This window comes from Erythrolamprus reginae, chromosome 2 (assembly GCF_031021105.1).
Source record: "Erythrolamprus reginae isolate rEryReg1 chromosome 2, rEryReg1.hap1, whole genome shotgun sequence".
Classification (NCBI taxonomy): Eukaryota; Metazoa; Chordata; class Lepidosauria; order Squamata; family Dipsadidae; genus Erythrolamprus; species Erythrolamprus reginae.
Window position 1 is genome coordinate 268,074,057 of NC_091951.1, and position 17,434 is coordinate 268,091,490.

Here is a 17,434-nt window from a genome sequence, read left to right on the forward strand (position 1 = left end):
GGATTTACCTGTACCTACCTTATTAATGTTTATGTTTATACCAATACCTACTACCTTGTACATGCTTGATTAAATAAATAAATAAATAAATAAATAAATAAATAAATAAATATTTGTTGAGTCAATGAAGTTGATTCCTAGGAACTATACATGGAATCATAGATTTCATAAATTATTAGTAGTCATGTAATGGGCAGGGAGACTAACTTTGAGAAACAGAAAGGGCAACCAAGACAATCAGATAAATAAAATCTGAATCCAAAGCAAAGATGTAATTTGAGAAATTATCTCAGACTTGACCCCTCTAGCAGGGAGATGGGGAAGCACATTCATACTTGCCAGATTCTGTTACAATAGCCCTACAATAAAACTGGTCTTAATATACAACATGGTTTCCTAGTCTGTTTCATCTCAAAAGGCTGACAGGGCGTAAAACTTTTTGGTGTCAAGACATTTACCAAAATTAACATAAAACCATTTTTAAAGGGCAAAAAATAGAGTAGACAAGTTGATAATAGCACATATAGGCTGGTTCATAAAATTCTTTTTTAAAATTATATTTTTGGATTTTTGAGTTGTTATTTTTGTTGTTTACATGATCAGCCAGGAATTTAGACTAGATTGGGCATTTTATTTACCTATCAAGTACAAGAATTGAGATAGGCAGGTGGTATTTTTTATAACAACAACCACAACAACAATAATAGTTGTTATTATTATCATTATCATTAATAACAACAATAACAAACAGCAGAAGCAGCAGCAACAAAAAACGTTTTCAGGCTCAGGGTATACTTTACTTGTCATATATTCATCATTTTAAAATGGCAAGAAAAGATGCCACTGATTTCGAAAATATTAGACAGTTCTCCAGTAGTTATTATAAAGGTGTTCAAGGCCACTTGCAGCCACCTTAAGTTTATACCCCAATCTATATGTAACATGGTTCTGTAATTTAAAATATAAATATATTGCTGTAAAGATGGCAGTATGATTTGTTAATAATGCCTAATACAACTATTGTGTCAAGTTTGATTTTATTTTTATAGCCCAAATACACTCATTCTACCTACTGTAATAAAAATTAATAGTAGGAACATGGGTTGGGATGTTGTGCCCTTTAAGTATAATCAATTCTTAGCCTTATGTTTATAAAAATATTTAGGGCATGCTGCTCAGAACATTCGTCATTCTTTTGGCTTAATGCAAAACTTTACCCACTCATATCATCTTCTGATATCCCTAAAAGCTTGTCAACTCTGCAGATAGCATGAAAGCTCTGTGCACTGAATGCAAATTATTGTAACTTACGGAAATATGAAAAACTTGTGAAAGGTGTCTATTCCATATATTGATATACCATATTTTTATTATATCATTTTAGGAGATGATCATAGCTGGATTACAGCCAGAGACAACCTATTCCCTTACTGTGACAGCCTATACAACCAAAGGAGATGGAGCACGGAGCAAACCTAGATTAGCATCTACTACTGGTGCAGGTATTATTTGATGATCCTTTCCATTATGAAGCCTTAAAACGAATGTTGACTTCTTTGATCATTTCTGATAATCAGGTGCTAAAATCTTCTCAGCTGATTATGTACACTAAAGCATTATTGATTTTCATTGTGATTTTTCAATGCCTGACCTTATTCTAGTGTTTAGATGCATCCAGGACTTTGGATATACCCAGTCAGGTTTGGAAAAATACACAATCTGACACATCAGGCATAGTACAATTGTTTTGTAAGCCATTCTGTTTCAATTGAAGAAACACAATATCCCCTATATATATAAATTAAATTTTGGGATGTGAAGAACTCCATTATAATTTGTTGAACATATTTGCTTACTTCACATGTTACACAAAAATTTAAAAAAAACCCAACAAATTACAGTGCATGAAATTATAACCAGGAAATTGCTAAAATTAAAGAGTCTGGAAAAACAGTTGGGAACAAAAAATTAAGACCAGAAGAGGTAGAGTGATAAAGATACAGTATGTGATTTCCAAGTTGACATTATTAATCATTAAACTAAGAAACATATGGGAGAGTTATTCTACTGCACCCAATCCATTAAAAAATTGGTAAAGTGTTTCCATAAAATAGAAAGGAAAATATCTCTGTAAAGTACAGGGAAATCCGTAAAGAGACTAATAGAACTACGGATAGGATTGGAAATAAAGGGGGCAGCAGGCAAATGGAGAATTTGACTCATGAACATCTGTATCTAAGCCAGCATGTATTAATTAAGCCTAATTAATGTTTTGATACTCTTTGTTCTTTCAAACAATGTAACTATTGGTATTAGGTTTACAATGCTGGTCCCCACCCCACCCCCACACTTTTTCTTGATATACAAACTACCCTTTCATTCTCAATCTGCTGTGTATTCATTCATTATTATTTACCTTTCTCCTGCGTTTTGTCTGCACATAGATCTCATGGCCAATTAATTATCGAAGGACGTCTAGTGGGAAAATCTTTAGCTTTATATTAATTTTGGATATTAGAAAAGGATAATTGTTCTTCAAAGAATAATATATAAAGTAGTGCTTTCATTTGGCTTCCTTTTTAGTGTTTCAAGAATAAATTGCTTAGCAATATTTCAGCTTTGTTGTCATTTATCTGATAGCTGTAGTTTGAAGGTTTTGTGTTTAAAACTTCCATACATCAAACAGATTTAGTTTGAAGTTTTTATGTCTGAAATTAAACATTAAAAATCAGTTAAAATGTGTGTGTGTTAGCATTTTAGTTCCTGGTTTTTATTTAATGGTGGAATGTTTATACTTTTATACTGACATTGTGTCACTTAATTCAACAGAGTAAGCCTTTAATTCGTTATCAGAAGATTATTTAGTGAAATTGTACATTTTATTATACTGGTTGTTTCTTTTTTTTCTTACCACTCAGCCCTCATTTTGGATGAAATTCTCCTTTTAAACTAACTTTTTCTGTAATTGTCTGGTGTTTCTGCTTTTAGCTAGATTTATCTTACTAGGGTTATGCAGACAGTAAACACATGCTTTTAAAATGATGAGTACTGATTCAGATATCTTTTATATACATTTTTTCCTTCCCAATATATAAATGCAATCTCTGAAATACAGATAGTCCTCAAATAACAACCACAATTGAGCCCAAATTTTTTGTTGTTAAGTGAAATATTTGTTAAGTGAGTTTTGCCCCATTTTACGACCTTTCTTACCACAGATGTTAAGTGAATCACTACAGTTGAGTTGGTAACCTGGTTTCTTAACCTGATTATTAAGTGAATCTGGCTTCCCCATTGACTTTCCTTGTTAGAAGGTCACAAAGGATGATCATGTGACTTGAGACACAACAGCATGAAGCCGTGGTGGCGCAGCAGGTAGAGTGCTGTACTGCAGGCCACTGTAGCTGACTGTAGATCTGTAGCTCAGCGGTTCAAATCTCATCACCGGCTGAAGGTTGACTCAGCCTTCCATCCTTCCGAGGTGGGTAAAATGAGGACCCGGATTGTGGGGACAATAGGCTGGCTCTGTTAAAAAGTGCTATTGCTAACATGTTGTAAGCCGCCCTGAGTCTAAGGAGAAGGGCGGCATAAAAATTGAACAAATAAATAAATAAACAGCAGTCATAAACATGAACTAGTTGCCAAACATCTGAATTTTGATCACATGAGCAGGGGAATATTACAAAGATCATAACTGAAAAGTGGTCAAAATTCACATTTTTCAGTGCTGTTCTAACATTGAACAATCACTAAACAAACTGTTGTAAGATGAGGACTACATGTATATTCTGTTTGTTTGCATTGACCATATTAATGTAAAGTCCATAAGCCTAATATAAAAAGATACACAATTACTGTATATATTGCTTGGTTCCAGATCAATGGGGATCATTGTCTATCTGCTTTCTCTATATTTAGGAACTAGAACATGGGGTGTTAAACATGCCATGACATGTTGCCATCATGTGATGGCAACATGTTTCACAATATTTTTCTCATTCACAGAGTTGGGGTGGGTGTGGTCTGCACGTGACATATCTGGCCCATAGGCCACCAGTTGACACCCCTGAACCTAGAAGAAAGGGAATAAAGAAAGATAATACAGTTCTTAATGTGTTGGAAGGTCTGAATTAATATTTGATGCTGAAAGTAGAGTAGCAAAATGGTATGTCTGTTGTATAAATAATTTTTAAAGAGACCTAATAAGAATTTTTTGAAAAAATTATTATAGATACATTCTGTGCTAAAATAATGTTATGTTACAGTTCCAGGAAAACCTCGGCTTGTAATTAGCCACACACAAATGGGTACGGCTCTAATTCAGTGGCACCCACCTGTCGATACATATGGCCCCCTGCAAGGGTACCGCCTGAGGTTTGGCCGCAAAGACATGGATGCATTTACGACACGGGATTTTACTGACAAAGATGACCACTACACGGCTACTGATATTCATAAAGGGACTTCTTACATCTTCAGGCTTTCAGCTAGAAATAAAGTGGGCTTTGGGGAAGAAATGGTAAAAGAAATTTTAATTCCAGAAGATCTACCAAGTGGATTTCCTCAAAATCTACATTCAGAAAGTGCCACCTCGATCTCTGTCCAACTAACCTGGCAACCACCCATTTTATCCGAGAGAAATGGTATAATCACCAAATACACTCTACAGTACAGAGATATCAATGTGGCCCATCAACAAACAGAGATCCCTGTTGCTCCTGTTGATACTATTATGACACTTTCAGGCTTAAAACCAGATACCACATATGATGTAAAAATACGTGCACATACAAGCAAAGGGTCTGGTCCCTATAGTCCCAGTATCCAGTTTAGGACATTACCTGTGGATCAAGGTAGGATTTGTCTGCTTATGGCTTGTCTTGTAACAGGATCTCAGTCTTTGGATATCAATATTTTAGATATAGCTTCAATTTTCAAAACCATCATATAAGTAGATTCATCTGATGCGAAGGTAAAGTATGTAAATCTTCATGTGTTTGGATTCACTAGAATTCAGTTATTCCATATCAGACAAGTCTGGCTCACTTCTACATAATAATTGCAGGTAAGGAAAATATAATTATTTTGAGATGTCATTTGTAAGAATGGAATGTGATTTCTAAAAAAAAAAGGTAGGAATATAATGAAATATGTTGACTGGTGAAAAGGGGATGGGATCCAAAATCAAAATATACTTTAAATATATTACCCTTCCTTTTCCAGCAGTGTTTGCAAAAAATTTTCATGTCAAAGCAGTAATGAAAACATCGGTTCTTCTTTCTTGGGATATACCAGAGAATTACAATTCTGCCCTGCCTTTCAAAGTAAGTGGTTGTTAATCTAAAAGACTTGAAGAGTTACAGCACTTGTAGTGGACAAATGTCTTAATTAAATGATTTACAGACCCACTCTACTAAACAACAGATATTTAGTAGTGTTAAATCTTTTTTAGTATCAATCTTGAAGAACTGCTGCCATGGACTTCTGATGCAGTTCAAAATCGGAAGACCATGGCAACAGTTCTTCAAGGTTGATAGTTGATTGATCCTGGTTGACAGTTGATGTTAATTAATTCTGCATTTATGTATCAGCATAAGTGACACTGAACTAAACACCTGAAATAAAAAGTATAATATTTTCTGCTGTTTAGAATATTATTAAAAAAACCATTTTTTAAATTAGATTAGTATAATAAAAAATGTGTAAATTTGCAATATTTCTGATTATTTTTTCTCTTTGTCGTTTTATAGTATATCTCAAAATTATTCCTATTCTTTAAACATTTTTTATTTTTTCACCAACGTAGACATAGTTACATAGACATCCATACATATACAATAAATAATATCAAAGCATACATAATTATACACTTCTGTCCAATATGCCATAATCAAATAGCCTAATTTTGCATGTTTTGTAGTTTTATCTCCCGTATGTTTTCCCAGATGGGAGGGAAGACAGGGAGAGAGAAGGAGAGAAGTAGTATGAAATATAGAGGGAAAACAGACAAAAAGCTTTGCAAATGATAAGTATACAAATTTTATAACATTCTATCAATTACACCTGCTATTATATAACTTATTTCCCATCTTTTTAACATCATATTACAATCTTATAAAAATACCATACCATACCATAATTAATTATAACCAATTAATAACCTAAATAAACCTATTACCACATATCTTATTATTCCTCTTCCTTTCTGTAGATCTTCCCGTATTCATGCATTCTCCTTTGGTCTCTCAAAAATTCCAATTCTTGTGGGTTTTGCCCTTCCAACCCCTTCTCTTAACTTTTTCTTTTTCTTTTATTTTTTTTTATACCAATAAAATTCCTTTTCTTTTCCAATTCCTTTTCTTCCTTTTTGCTTAAATCTGCTCTCAATTCCTCCTGGTCTCTTCTCCCTTTTACCCCCCTGTTTTTTAATTGCTTTATTAAAAACCAATGCACATCTCTTTCTTATCACTGTAAATTCCAGTGTAATCATCAATCTGTTTTTTAATTTTCGGTCCCTTTTTCATCAGCATAATCTTTTTGTACTTCATTTTCAACTTCCATTATAAAGTTTAAGTGTTTTTTATGTTCCAACTTTATTTCTATTTTCTTATCACCTCTAATTTCCAAAAGGTATGCTTTTATATTTTCATGAATGTATTTTAACATCTTGGTCAATTCTTCATAGATACAAACCTCATATTGTCAAATTCACAATTGTTAGAGATTTATGTTTGTTTGTTTTTTGCTTGAAGCTTAAGTCAAACAAGAAGATAGATAGATGCTAGGTCCATTCTGGAATATCTTTTATCTCCTTTTGAACTTTTTCTTTTTATGATTAATTCGGCCAAACACTTACCCAGCTTCAACACTTGTTCACATCTCTTCAGCACAAACACTTAGATCTTGTCACCAAGGCAATTCACAATCTCTCTATTCTAATCTTTCTGATTGTGGCCATCTCAGCTAATGGCGACAGAATCGTCTTCCACAGCTGCTGGTCGAAAGGCTAGTACTGGCTCCCTGGGGGGTTTCAAGCCCACCCAGACCATCGACCACTTCCTCTCTTCTTCACTGCCCCTCCAGGACAGCTCTGACTTGGTTCTGGTCTGGTTCCAGGTCCCCAAACAGCTGGGATTTGGTTTCCCGTGAAGCACAGGAGACATCTGTAGCACTGGGACGTTGGCCACACCCCTTCTCTCTTTAAAAAATATTTTGAAAATCTGCTTATCCTACTTGTTATCCTGTGTTGAAACTCTCCTGTAAGCTGACTTGAGTCACCTTGTATGAAATATAAATTTTCTAAATAAGTAAAAAATTAGCTTCCGTAATATAGCGCTTCTTGCTCTTTCCTGTATTGCATTGTATTGCATTGTCACACAGTAGTATACAATGAATTACCCTCTGCTGAGACACAATGGTTTCTCTTTTGTAAAAATGTATTTTTAGTGGGTTACCCAAGACATTTTAAAAATCAACCTGGCTGGGGTGAATTTAGAGCCTTCCATTTTTCCTGACAAGGCTTCAAATGAAAGCATAAACATAGCATAATGCATTTTCCTTTCACTAATGCCATTTGAGGTGGGAATCCAATAGCATATCCAGGAAAACAAAGGATAAGCTTTTTAGCTCTTACACAGAAAAGTCAAATTGTAGCTTTTACAATCAGTTATTTACAGTAGTTTAATAATTATTGCAATTCCTGGATTAGTATGAAAGAGTTAGGTAGAATTAAGCTCTCAGATCCCAGTGATATAAGAGAGGAATGTATATTCTGAAACTACCGTACCAAAAATTTCTCCTTTATTATTTCTTTTTTTAAAAAATTGTCAAACTTTTAATATAACAGACTCTTCTGTTAAAGAGACTCTGGACTGGCAATGCTGTATCATGTATGACTTCCTAATGCAGAGTTAAAAATTTAATAAGGATGAACATGAATTAAAAGATGATGTGAAAATTACTAATAATGTCATCAATACACTCCTTTTCAAGATAGCCTAATTGGTGAATTCTGCTTGTTGATCAGTATCAATAGTGTTATTTAAAATACGGGGATTAAGTAAATTAACTATCCAGACTGGACAAAAACCTGCATTGTTTGATATCATGTGCTTTGATAATCAGAACAAAGAAAGCATACCTGTTTCAGAGGAAGAAACCGGGCATACAGAAAATCATTATTAAGTCTTACATGAACATTAAAGCCATCAACCATCACTTTAAATGTGTCTCGGGAATGAAACAGAAGACCTAATATATAGATTTAGTCCATTATTTCCTGAAGCATGAAGATTGTCTCATAAGAGGAAAATAACCACAACAAAATGTTACCTCTAAAGTAAATCACAGTTAATGTAGCTTATTGTTCAAATGTAGATTGTATGACCAGCTTCATATACCAGGTGATTAAAACTAATACCTCAAGGCCTCCTTCATTGTTTCCTTTCTCCTAGTCTCAATTTCAGCTAAAACTATCTACCACTTTCTCATTAGTCAAGCAATAGATTTATTAGATCAATGCAATACTGTATTTTCCACATAAAGTCAAGAAAAATTTTTTTTTGTAGCTTGAATGCCACCCCCTCACATTCCAACTAAAGAGATAGCGATTACATTGGATTTCCACTCCTCAATCTGTATGGTAGGCCTTGCTTACTTTTGGAGCAGTTCAAGCAAAGTCAATCATTTCAAACCATGGCAATGTGAAATCTCATATGATGACCATATCCCATGGCAGCAACAAGAACTGCCATCTTAAGTCAAAGTCATCACATGACCCAACTGAGTCACTTACCAATAGAATTTTTGGTCCTAATTACGGTTGTTAACTGGTTCTAATTGTTATCTGAACACTACCTGTACTTGTGTTTATTGAAGCTTCATGTATAGCAGGGCCGTTAAACTCCTGGCCTGTGGGCTGGAGGCATCACACACTGGGCATGCCCAGTTTAGCAAAGGGAAAAATAAGTCCCGATATGTCACGTGATGCCACTGTGACAATGTGAGTTTCACACCCCTATGTTATATCATGCAATGAAAGGAGTTGGAAACAAAGGACAGTTGTAATGAATGTGTACATCTGATGTTGCTATATTTATTAAACCCTAGTGGGAATGTTATCATCCTTGATGTTACCATTCCACCCAAAAGCCTGCATTGGCTGACGATTAGTTTCCGGTCATAATTGGTGATGACCTATAAAGCCCTACATGGCATTGGACCAGAATGCCTTCGGAACCGTCTTCTGCCACACGAATCTCAGCGGCCGATAAGGTCCCACAGAGTTGACCTTCTCCGGGTCCCTTCGACTAAACAATGTCGTCTGGTGGGCCCCAGGGGAAGAGCCTTCTCTGTGGCGGCCCCGGCCCTCTGGAATCAACTCCACCCATACATTAGAACCGCCCCCACCCTCCTTGTCTTTCATAAGTTACTGAAGACCCACCTATGTCGCCAGGCATGGGGTAATTGAGGTATCTCCAGGCTAATATAGTTTATGTATGGTATGACTGAGTTGTATGGTTTTAATGATAGGGGTTTTTAAGATGTTTTTAAATATTGGATTTGTCACATTGTTTATCAATGTTGTGAACTGCTCCAAGTCTTCGAAGAGGGGCGGCATACAAATGTAATAAATTATTATTATTAATTAATTAATTTCATTCAGTGTATTTGATTCTGAGATTTTAAATCTGTTTGTTCTGCAACTCAATTTTTAGCTAACTTCAAAGCCATTTTATCAAAAAGGCAACTTTATTTCTAAACTGCTTTTCTCCTGCACATCCCTAGAGGTTATTATTAACATTCTGCTGCTTTTATTAAATTCCCATTTGTTAGATTCTTTATGATGATGGGAAAATGGCAGTTGAAGTGGATGGCCGAGCCACCCAGAAACTGATCATCAATCTGAAGCCTGAGACATCCTATTCTTTTGTGCTAACCAATAGAGGGAACAGTGCTGGAGGTCTGCAACACAGGGTAACAGCAAAGACAGCTCCCGATGTACTACGCACCCAACCACTTTTCATTGATAAGACCAATCTGGATGGAATGATAACAGTGAAACTACCAGAAGTACCAGCAAACAAAACTATCAAGTAAGTTATATATAACAAATATTTCAAGAGTTTAAGAACAAGTCAAGGAGACTTATAATTTCTTAGAATATTTTCTGTAATTTAAAGCATTTACTTTTTTAGCCATTGCCTTAGATGCAGACACTGCCATAGACAGGCAAGTATTTTAATATTTGATGCCAAAAAGGAATACAGTTTATTGTTTATTGTGATTATATGCTGTCTTTCAAACATGAGCAAGGAACTATATTTTAACTTTTTGTTTTTTTTAAAAAAAATGCAACCTTTGTCTTCATTGGTAAGCAGGAGACACAAATGGGAGAGTGGTATTATCAAAAGCATTAAGCGGGAGACTTAAGGCACAAAATAAGTAAGAGCAAAAGGGGAAACGAAAATATCACAGGACATTAAGAGACCTGATTTTTACATCTCATATTTGCAGAAAATCATGAAACTGAAAAATCACTATGCTTTCTATTACAGCACACTTCAGCATTATAATCAGGGCAGTGCAGGGCATGAAACATTTTTTTGTTCATCCCTATGCTAGTACAGTGGGATCTTTTCACTAAACTGAATTGAACTGACATAAATTCAGATTGAATAATTGTAATGGATACTTCCATATAAATACATTTTAATGGCCTATTAGTCATAGAAAGATTGGCTGTTTTTGAAGTCAAACTTAAATTCACATTCAATTTATTAATGTGTTTATAAATTATTATTATTATTATTATTAATAATAATATTAATATTAATATTATTTAGATTATTTAGATTTATATGCCGCCCCTCTCTGAGGACTCAATAAAGAAATCAATAAAGAAACCCAAAACAAGTTATTCAAATTAGATTTGACCAGGTTCACCCAAATTTTATCAAACATTTATTCAAATGAAGCAAATTCTAGATTCATCCCTAACTTTTATTCCATTGTGTTCTGTCGAGCTCTCTGGTAGAACCCTCCCCAAAATGCACAGATACAATTTCAGACACACACACGTTTGAAAATTCAAAACAATGTTCTTTATAATGAAAATTCGCTTAAACCAAGCCCTCTTTTGGTATAGCAAAGAGCACTCGTCTCCAAACAAACTGGTAATTTGTACAAGTCCCTTATCAGTTCTGTGATACTTAGCTTGCAGCTGTGAGGCAATTCACAGTCCTTCTTCTTTCACAAAGTGAAACACACTTTGCCGTGGTTTAGTTTCAAAGCGGGGAAAAATCAGCACACAAAAGGTCAAAGTCAGTAAAGCAGTCACAAAGCACAATGATCAGATAATCCTCCACAATGGCCAAACCCACAGGCTGCTATTTATAGCAGCCTCACTAATTACCACAGCCCCACCCAACCACAGGTGGCCTCATTTTCTTTGATAATAATCTCTCAGTTGTTGTTGCCTATGCATCGCTCTCCGCATGCGGGGCTGTATCATTAACTCTTGTTCTGAATCCAAGGAGGAGCTAGATAATTGATCTCCTTCTGAGCTGTCTGCCACACTTTCCTCCTCCCTGTCTTCTTGGTCAGAGGAGCCTTCATCAGCAGATTCCACCGGGGGCAAAACAGGCCTGCAGCATGTGGATGTCTCCCCCACATCCACAGTCCTTGTGGCAGGAGCTGGGCCGGAGTTAACCACAACACATTGTAGGATCAAATTCTAGGACCCTGATAATTTTTTAATATTATTGTCTGAGGGGACAATATTCCATAGGACAGGGGCAATTGCAGAGAAACCCTACCAGTTAAAACTCTATAATTACAGTGGGGTCTGCAACATACCTTCTCCCCCTGATCAGGTGGGACAATCTAATGTAAAGCAGGGGTCCCCAACCTGTGGGCCGTGTAAGTGGCCAGTTGGTGTATGTTTATGAGCATATGCATGCATACGCACAGCCCCGTGAGCATTGTAGGTGCTCACAGCCCCATTCATGTGAGCATCACAAGCATTCTTGGTACCATTCACATGAGGAATAGGTGCAAAATTGCTTGCCAAATCCCTCTTCCAATATGGTCATAACTCAAGGGCTACCTGTAAGATTAAAATACCAAGTAAATTTGAAAAAACACGTTCTTCATTCTAAAATATTTCTTGGTCATTTCTAAAATTAACAGTATCATAATGTACTCTATGTTTATAATAATCATATTCATGCAACAAGAGTAGTTTAATGTGCCTTCCTTATAAAAATTATCATTAGACATTGCGATCTAAAGCTGTATTTATTTTAGAAAAAGCAAGTTGTGATTTAAATCCAAAAAATAATCTTACAATACATGGGTTTGATAGATATGTTTTTATTCACAGTTCTGGAATATGGTTTACTGTGCTTCTTTACTGTGCAGATTAAACAGAAATGGCATTAAAAAGCTGACATTGCAATGCCAATTGGTATTTAAAATGATAGACAATAAAGATTCCAGGAAAGACTGTACACCATGCTGTCAACAAGTCTTACTGCTTTGTTCACAGGGTTTTTGTTTATTACAAGAGTGTGATGTGTTTAGCAGAAAAGAAAAGGAAATGAAATACTATTAGTCAGTATGCAACATGTTTTTCATGTAATCTTTTGTATCCCAAGTTTCATACAAAGCCATTTTTATTGCTTTATTGAAATTCTAAAGAGGATTGTAGGTCATAAAAATTCTAAACTGTTAAAAGGTATGAAAAATTAGTGCACAGTTATTAATAAAATACATATATAAATGGGAAACATTACAGATTAAAATCACCAGAAATAGAACTTGAAAAGAAAGTTAGGTAATGCCTGTCTGGAACATTTCCAAAAGTAACTTAGGAATCATAGCACACACCATAATCACAGCACCATAATTTGAATTTTACAACACATGTAAGGATATATGAATATTAAAAACTGGTGTACACAACTGAAATTTCTTTATAAATGTGTATTTTAGGATATAATGTAACAGTATTCCATAATTACACATGAAATGCAGACTTTTGTAAATCAGATTTTCAGTTATTTATTTATTTATTTTATTAGATTTGTATGCCGCCCCTCTCCGAAGACTCGGGGCGGCTAACAACAACAAAGTAAACAATGTAACAAATCTAATATTAAAAAATAATCTAAAAAAACCCCAATTTAAAGGACCAATCATACAAACAAGCATACCATGTATAAATTCTATAAGCCTAGGGGGAAGGGGAAAAAATTCAATTCCCCCATGCCTAACGACAGAGGTGGGTTTTAAGGAGCTTGCGAAAGGCAAGGAGGGTGGGGGCAACTCTGATATCTGGGGGGAGCTGGTTCCAGAGGGTCGGGGCCGCCACAGAGAAGGCTCTTCTCCTGGGTCTCGCCAAATGACATTGTTTAGTCGACAGGACCCGGAGAAGGCCAACTCTGTGGGACCTAACCGGTCGCTGGGATTTGTGCGGCAGAAGGCGGTCCCGGAGATATTCTGGTCCGATGCCATGAAGGGCTTTATAGGTTATAACCAACACTTTGAATTGTGACTGGAAATTGATCGGCAACCAATGCAGACTGCAGAGTGTTGGTGTAATATGGGCATACCTTGGGAAGCCCATGATTGCTCTTGCAGCTGCATTTTGCACGATCTGAAGTTTCCGAACACTTTTCAAAGGTAGCCCCATGTAGAGTGACTGTGAGCAGTGAGTCCCGGTCCAGATAGGGCCGCAACTGGTGCACCAGGCGAACATAGCACATTATTTATTGAAACGTATATCTTCAACAAGGTACATTAAAGAGTTTCATGGTAGGAAAAAGAAAATATGAAAATATGCAATAATATTCTCTTCTTAAGGCTTTCAATAATCTTCAAATGATCTCCCTAAATATAGAATATTTGTCTGTGTTTTCAGTAAGCAAAATATTTCTCATTGTTCTGAGAGTTGACTAGTCTAAGTGTTGAATGACATGAATGTGAAAGCAAACTGATTACAGAGCCTATGTGCTTTCTATAACATTGTATGGAACTCCACAGGTAAATATTAATGGAAAATATTAATATCCAAATATCAATCATTATTACGGTCATTGATCAGCATAGATCAAAATGAAAATTTGTGTTGGATAAGAAAAGATTAATACAGTGGTACCTCAAGATACGAACCCCTCGTCTTACGAACAACTCGTGATACGAACCCGGGGTTCAGAAAAATTTTGCCTCTTCTTACGAACTTTTTTTGAGTTACGAACTGGCGTTCGGAGACTGCTGGGAAGCCGCGCGGCTCTTTTAAAAGGTGACAACCGGGCGGTTGGGCTTCCCAGAAGCCTCCCGAACGCCGGTTCGTAACTCGAAAAAAGTTCGTAAGAAGAGGCAAAATTTTTCTGAACCCCGGGTTCGGTTCGGAAGGTTGCTGGGAAGCCCCACAGCCCAGCTGTCACCTTTTAAAACAGCCGCGCGGCTTCCCAGCTGTCTCCGAACGCCGAACGCGGAAGTTCGGGTTTGGCGTTCGGCTTCGGGAGACAGCTGGGAAGCCGCGCGGCTGTTTTAAAAGGTGACAGCCGGCCTGGGGGGCTTCCCAGCACCCCGCCGAACCCTGAACCTTTGCCGAAACTCCGGGTTCGGGGTTTGGGGGGGTGCTGGGAAGCCCCCAGGCCGGCTGTCACCTTTTAAAACAGCCGCGCGGCTTCCCAGCAGTCGCCGAACGCCGTTTTTTTGCGGGGGGGGTTTTGGTTGCACGGATTAATTGACTTTACATTGTTTCCTATGGGAAACAATGTTTCGTCTTACGAACCTTTCGTCTTACGAACCTCCTCCTTGCACCAATTAAGTTCGTATCATGAGGTATTACTGTATAAGCCTTTCAGTTTAATCAAGAAGAGAAGAGAAACTTCCAAAACTACTCCAACATGGATAGAAGTTACAATTTATTTCTTTTACCCATATTTCTTACATGACTTTTATAGATTTTCTAAGTAGTAAAAAATTATGATTTTCTATGCACAAATTTTCATTTGGATTTTTTGTTATTGGACAGATAGAAATCTGTCCAATAACGGGAAAAGCAGAGTTCAACACTATTAGCCCATCACTAATCTCTACTGACAACAAAATTTTCATTTAAATTCCATGAAAACACATTCTCTCACACACTGACAAAAGATTCTATCCGCTGAGAGTTTGTGATTACATCAGGAAAAACAGTACATGTCGATTAAGGCACACCATCTGGACATCTTCATTTGCACAACCAGGATGAAAAATTTAAATGCCACACATGCCAATAAAAATTCTCTCTTCAAGAGGGTTGAGCACGATCTTCTAATGCCATGGTTCCTGATAGTTTGATATATCCAACTCAGCTAATTAGAGAGTAAAGAAGATAATCATAACAAAGATATTTGAAAGCTCCCTTTCCTTTTGGTAAAAGGAATTTAAGCATTTAGAACATCCAGATAGCATTCAGACAGCATAAGGTAGTAGCTCAGACACTTCCTAATCCATTGAACTATAAAAAAGAACAGAAGGAATATCTCACAGTTGAAATCTTGGAACAGTTTGTTATTTTAATCAATCTCAATAAAAGTAGTTTTAATCCTCGTGGGGAGCTTATTTCATGATCCCATATATCTAATGGGACTGACAAATAGTCAGATATAAGTCATCCTTGGCTTACAACTATTTGTTTAGTGACCGTTTGAAGTTACAACAACACTGAAAAGAATGACTTATGACCATTTTTCACAGTTATGGCCAGTGCATCATCCTTGTGGTCACATGATGCAAAATTCACATGCTTGGTAACTGGCATTTATTTATGACAATTGCACTGCCGGGATCCCTTTTTGCAATCTTCTGATAAGCAAAGTGGAAAAACAGATTTACTTAACCTTTAGTGAATCACTCACTTTTTCTAACTCAATAATTTTAAGTCAAAATTAGTGTTACTAATTTATCAATTGCCATGATTCATTTAACAGTTGTGGCAAGAAAGGTTGTAATGGAGGTAAAACTCACATTTCGGTTAGCAGTTGAAATGTTGGGCTCAATTGTGATCATGAGCCCACAAGACTACCTGTTATTACATTTTGTTTAATCAATGTTAAATCCCAAATTTGTTTTTTTTTAAATAACTTTTTAGCTTTTTAGTGGTGATGTAACTCAGCCAATTTTCTGCCTTTAGCAATGATTTCTCCCCCCCCCCCCCAAAAAAAAGAACATTCTGCTTTGGATTATGAAGCAAGCTTTCCTTATGGCAGTTGAACTTCTAAAGAGATTTGCATAAAAATATGTACATAACCCTGGGCAAATATTTTCAGAGCTCTGTTGGTAAAGCAACTTATGCCAAAACATGCTAAAGGAAAGCTAGTGAAACTGTACAATGATATACAGTATACCGTATTTTTTCAGAATATAAGGTGCACCTTAGTTTTTTGGGGGGGAAATGTGGGGGAAATCCACCAACCTGATCTGGCTATTGTCCTTAGTCTGGTCAGCTTCATCACATTATTTTATCCCCTAGTTAGGGCTTAAAAGAAACCTTATTTAGAGAGTGTAACAATGAAAAAGCTTGCAAGCAAGTAAGAGCTGGGAACCCCATTAGCACCTGGTTAGAGCTAGAAAGAAACATATTCAGAGCAAATAGAGCAATGAAAAAAGCCTGTAAAGACTTAGAACTGGAAAAAGATTCTTCGCAGAGAGTGCCAATTAAAGAACTTGCAAGGTGGTAAGAGCTGGGAAGATAGCACCTTGTCAAAGTTGGAAAGAAACATACTCAGAGCAAGTAGAGCAATGAAAAAAAGCCTGCAAAGGGCTTGGAAAACATTATTTGCAGAGAGTAACAATGAAAGAATCTGCAAGTTAAGAGCTGTGAAGATAGTTGCACCTAGATAGGGCTAAATAAATAAGCTTTGAAAAAAGCTACATTCAGAGTATAAGACACACCCAAATTTTCAGCCTATTTTAGGGGAAGAAAGGTACATTTTATACTACAAAATAAACATATAAGTAATTTATGTTAAAAATTTCAAATCAGCTTTCCAACTCATCTGAGGAGTATTACATATTAGCGTAGATTCTTAATCTATCATCATAGCAATCATTCCTAACACAATCAAAAGTTCATGGAAGAAAGAATGGGACTATGGAATATGAATATTATCAATGCCATGTACTGAACTTAGTACAACAATAAACATCAAATTATGCCATAGGTAAAGAGCAGCCTTATATTCAGATACATGTTGGCTGCCCTGGTATAGTCAGCAATAAAACTAGGAAAATTGGAATGCAAATTAAAATCTTGTTATACAATTTTTAAAATGCTGAATGTGAAGTAACATTTGGAACATCTGCTCAATCAGGAATACAACTAGTCCTCGACTTACAACCATAATTCTGACCAGAATTTCTGCTGCTAAGAATGGCA

At 36.1% G+C, this 17,434-nt stretch overlaps 1 protein-coding gene across 2 annotated transcripts in view; it reads left to right on the forward strand.

The window, feature by feature from the left end:
• The window catches only part of PTPRD (protein tyrosine phosphatase receptor type D), a 450,382-nt gene that overhangs the window by 295,720 nt on the left and 137,228 nt on the right, over positions 1-17,434 (forward strand). For both annotated transcript variants that reach the window (XM_070742569.1, XM_070742568.1), the window contains 4 exons: positions 1,385-1,502; positions 4,266-4,853; positions 5,227-5,324; positions 9,835-10,094. In XM_070742569.1, the coding sequence (XP_070598670.1) occupies positions 1,385-1,502; positions 4,266-4,853; positions 5,227-5,324; positions 9,835-10,094 (1,064 nt within the window). The remainder of the gene's footprint in view (positions 1-1,384; positions 1,503-4,265; positions 4,854-5,226; positions 5,325-9,834; positions 10,095-17,434) is intronic.